The following is a 2,451-nucleotide window of genomic DNA, read 5'->3' on the forward strand; positions in this document are numbered from 1 at the left end:
CGTTAAGTTCCAATGAAAAGGGGAAAAATGGATAAATAAGAAAGAACAAATGTATCATTTCTAATTATTCTCTTTAATAAAACCCACCCAAAATCAGTAGATTTTTGTGTAAGATGAATAGAAATTAAAATTAAAATTTTAATATTAGTCAAAATTAAAAATTTATTTTATCTACATATTTTATGGGATCCACAACTTTTTCATTATATATTGCATTAATTTTATCAAAATATACTAAAAATATGATTTCATCCCCTGTATGATGGTTATTATATCGAAAAAAATGAAGTTTTGAATAGTGATTTTTAGGAAAATGTCCGGTTAAGAAGTAAGAAAATTCTTTGAGTTTATGAGTTAAATATTTAATTGGATAAATGTGTAATTGAAAATAATAATTAAAGGAATTTTGTTATTGGCGGAGGTGGAGGGGGCTTAATTTTTAAAAATATATATTCTCTTTTGATTTAAGCCAAACCTGATTAGTTTAGTGGCTCGACTGTAATCAGAGTATTAAGAAGCTACGTGCAGAAAAAAAAAACGCAAAAACTTCCGCCGCCGATACTCGTCTCTAGCCCAAAAGAATGGCCGCCGCCGCCGCCGCCGCCGTTTCAGAACCCTTCTCTTTCAAACTCGCCTCTCACCGGCCCAATTCCTCATCTCTCACCGCCTTCTCCTCCCTCAAACTCCCTTGCGCTGCTAATTCTCAAAACTACCACTTCAAATCCTTGAAATCGCAGCTCACTCCTCAATCCCATAACCGCATCGCCACCCCTCTCCGTTCCACTACAACCACCCCTGCTGACGTTTCCACCGTCACTACATTCCACGGCCTCTGTTACGTCGTGGGCGACAACATCGACACTGACCAAATCATCCCCGCTGAGTACCTCACCCTCGTCCCGTCCAATCCCGATGAGTATGAGAAGCTTGGTTCTTACGCCCTCATTGGTCTTCCATCTTCGTATGAAACCCGCTTCATTGACCCGGGCGAAACCAAATCCAAATACTCCATTGTAATTGGTGGAGACAATTTTGGCTGTGGCTCCTCCCGTGAGCATGCCCCTGTAGCCCTAGGCGCCTCTGGGGTGGCTGCTGTTGTTGCTGAATCGTATGCTCGGATTTTCTTTAGGAACTCCGTGGCCACTGGGGAAGTTTATCCAATGGAGTCGGAGGGAAGGCTGTGCGAGGAGTGTAAGACTGGGGACGTTGTGACCATTGAGCTTGGGGAAAGTGACAGCAAATTGATTAATCATAGCAGTGGCAAGGAGTATAAGTTGAAGCCAATTGGGGATGCCGGGCCTGTGATTGAGGCTGGTGGGATTTTCGCCTATGCAAGAAAGACCGGGATGATTCCTTCACGCTAAACCTAGTGACTAGATTTTCCAGGGTAAATATCTTTGTGCTATTTGTTTGTTATTAGCATATTTGGTAGAAGCCTATGTGTTGCAGATCAGTCAAGCTCTATTTTTTCTCCATAAGCACTGGCTGCTATGTGTTTATGTGATCATTTGATGCTAAAAGATTTCTGTTTACCCCTTTTGTGCACATTGGGTTCAGGCTTATTCAAAATTAGACGCTTTTACGAATTAACTTTATATGCTTTCTTCGAAAATTAAAGGAAAAAAAGGAACATAAAAACCACATAATATCAGTTGTGGAGTATAAGGAATTTGCATCTTGTCCATGCTATGTTTTAATTCGAATGATCTGCTGCTTGTCTGAATTGTTGACATTGAAATTTTGCTTCTCTACTTCAACAGATACTAACATGCCCTTAAGTTAAGAATATGGAAAAGTGCGTTTCCCTACTAGTAGATACGGGAAGTGGGCTACTACTTCCTGAGAGAACACGTGCTTTAATTAATTCAGTAACATATTGCTTCTCTACATCAACTGAAGTTAGTATATGGTTATATTAGTGATATGGAAAAGCCTGGTTCACTTCTAGTAGCTAATGGGAAGTGAACTACTTCCCAAAGATGCCTGTACTTTGATTAATACAAGACTCACATATTGCTTCTTTTATTTTAACAGATACTGACATGACATGACATTGTAATAATAATATGGCATCTGATTTAATTTTGTTGAGTATTTGGCTTAGTAGCAAGTAACCTACTGCAAGCAACAGACTCAAAAACATATTCTTATTAAACAATTAGGAAGAAAGAACGAAAAGAGGTAAAAGAAATAGTGTCAATTCGTGCGGATGGGATATTCATTTGGATGGGAATAAGTAGATGAGAGGTGAAAAGTCACACATCCATTTAGACCCAATCAATAATTGTGCTGCGTGTATCAATGGATTGGTCACAACTACATTTGGTCAATCCACAACTTGCATCTGGCCTAAGTGTAGTATATCTTGATATCATTTCTTTGAGTCTAATATAAATCCTTATTTGAAAAATCGACAGTTCGTCTTGTATGTTGTAGAACTCTGGTATTGCA

The 2,451-nt window shown here is 38.8% G+C and overlaps 1 protein-coding gene across 1 annotated transcript; it reads left to right on the top strand.

The window, feature by feature from the left end:
- Positions 1 to 483: 483 nt before the first annotated feature.
- Positions 484 to 1,532, top strand: LOC111388494 (3-isopropylmalate dehydratase small subunit 3-like). The gene has a single exon (XM_023013223.1). The coding sequence runs from the start codon at positions 582 to 584 to the stop codon at positions 1,362 to 1,364; it is 783 nt and encodes a 260-aa protein (XP_022868991.1). The 5' UTR covers positions 484 to 581; the 3' UTR covers positions 1,365 to 1,532.
- The last annotated feature ends 919 nt before the right edge of the window (positions 1,533 to 2,451 follow it).

Source organism: Olea europaea, unplaced genomic scaffold (genome assembly GCF_002742605.1).
Source record: "Olea europaea var. sylvestris unplaced genomic scaffold, O_europaea_v1 scaffold5009, whole genome shotgun sequence".
NCBI lineage: Eukaryota > Viridiplantae > Streptophyta > Magnoliopsida > Lamiales > Oleaceae > Olea > Olea europaea.

Coding starts and splice junctions, on each gene's coding strand:
- LOC111388494 (XM_023013223.1), top strand. CDS start 582: ATGGCCGCCGCCGCCGCCGCCGCCGTTTCAGAACCCTTCTCTTTCAAA.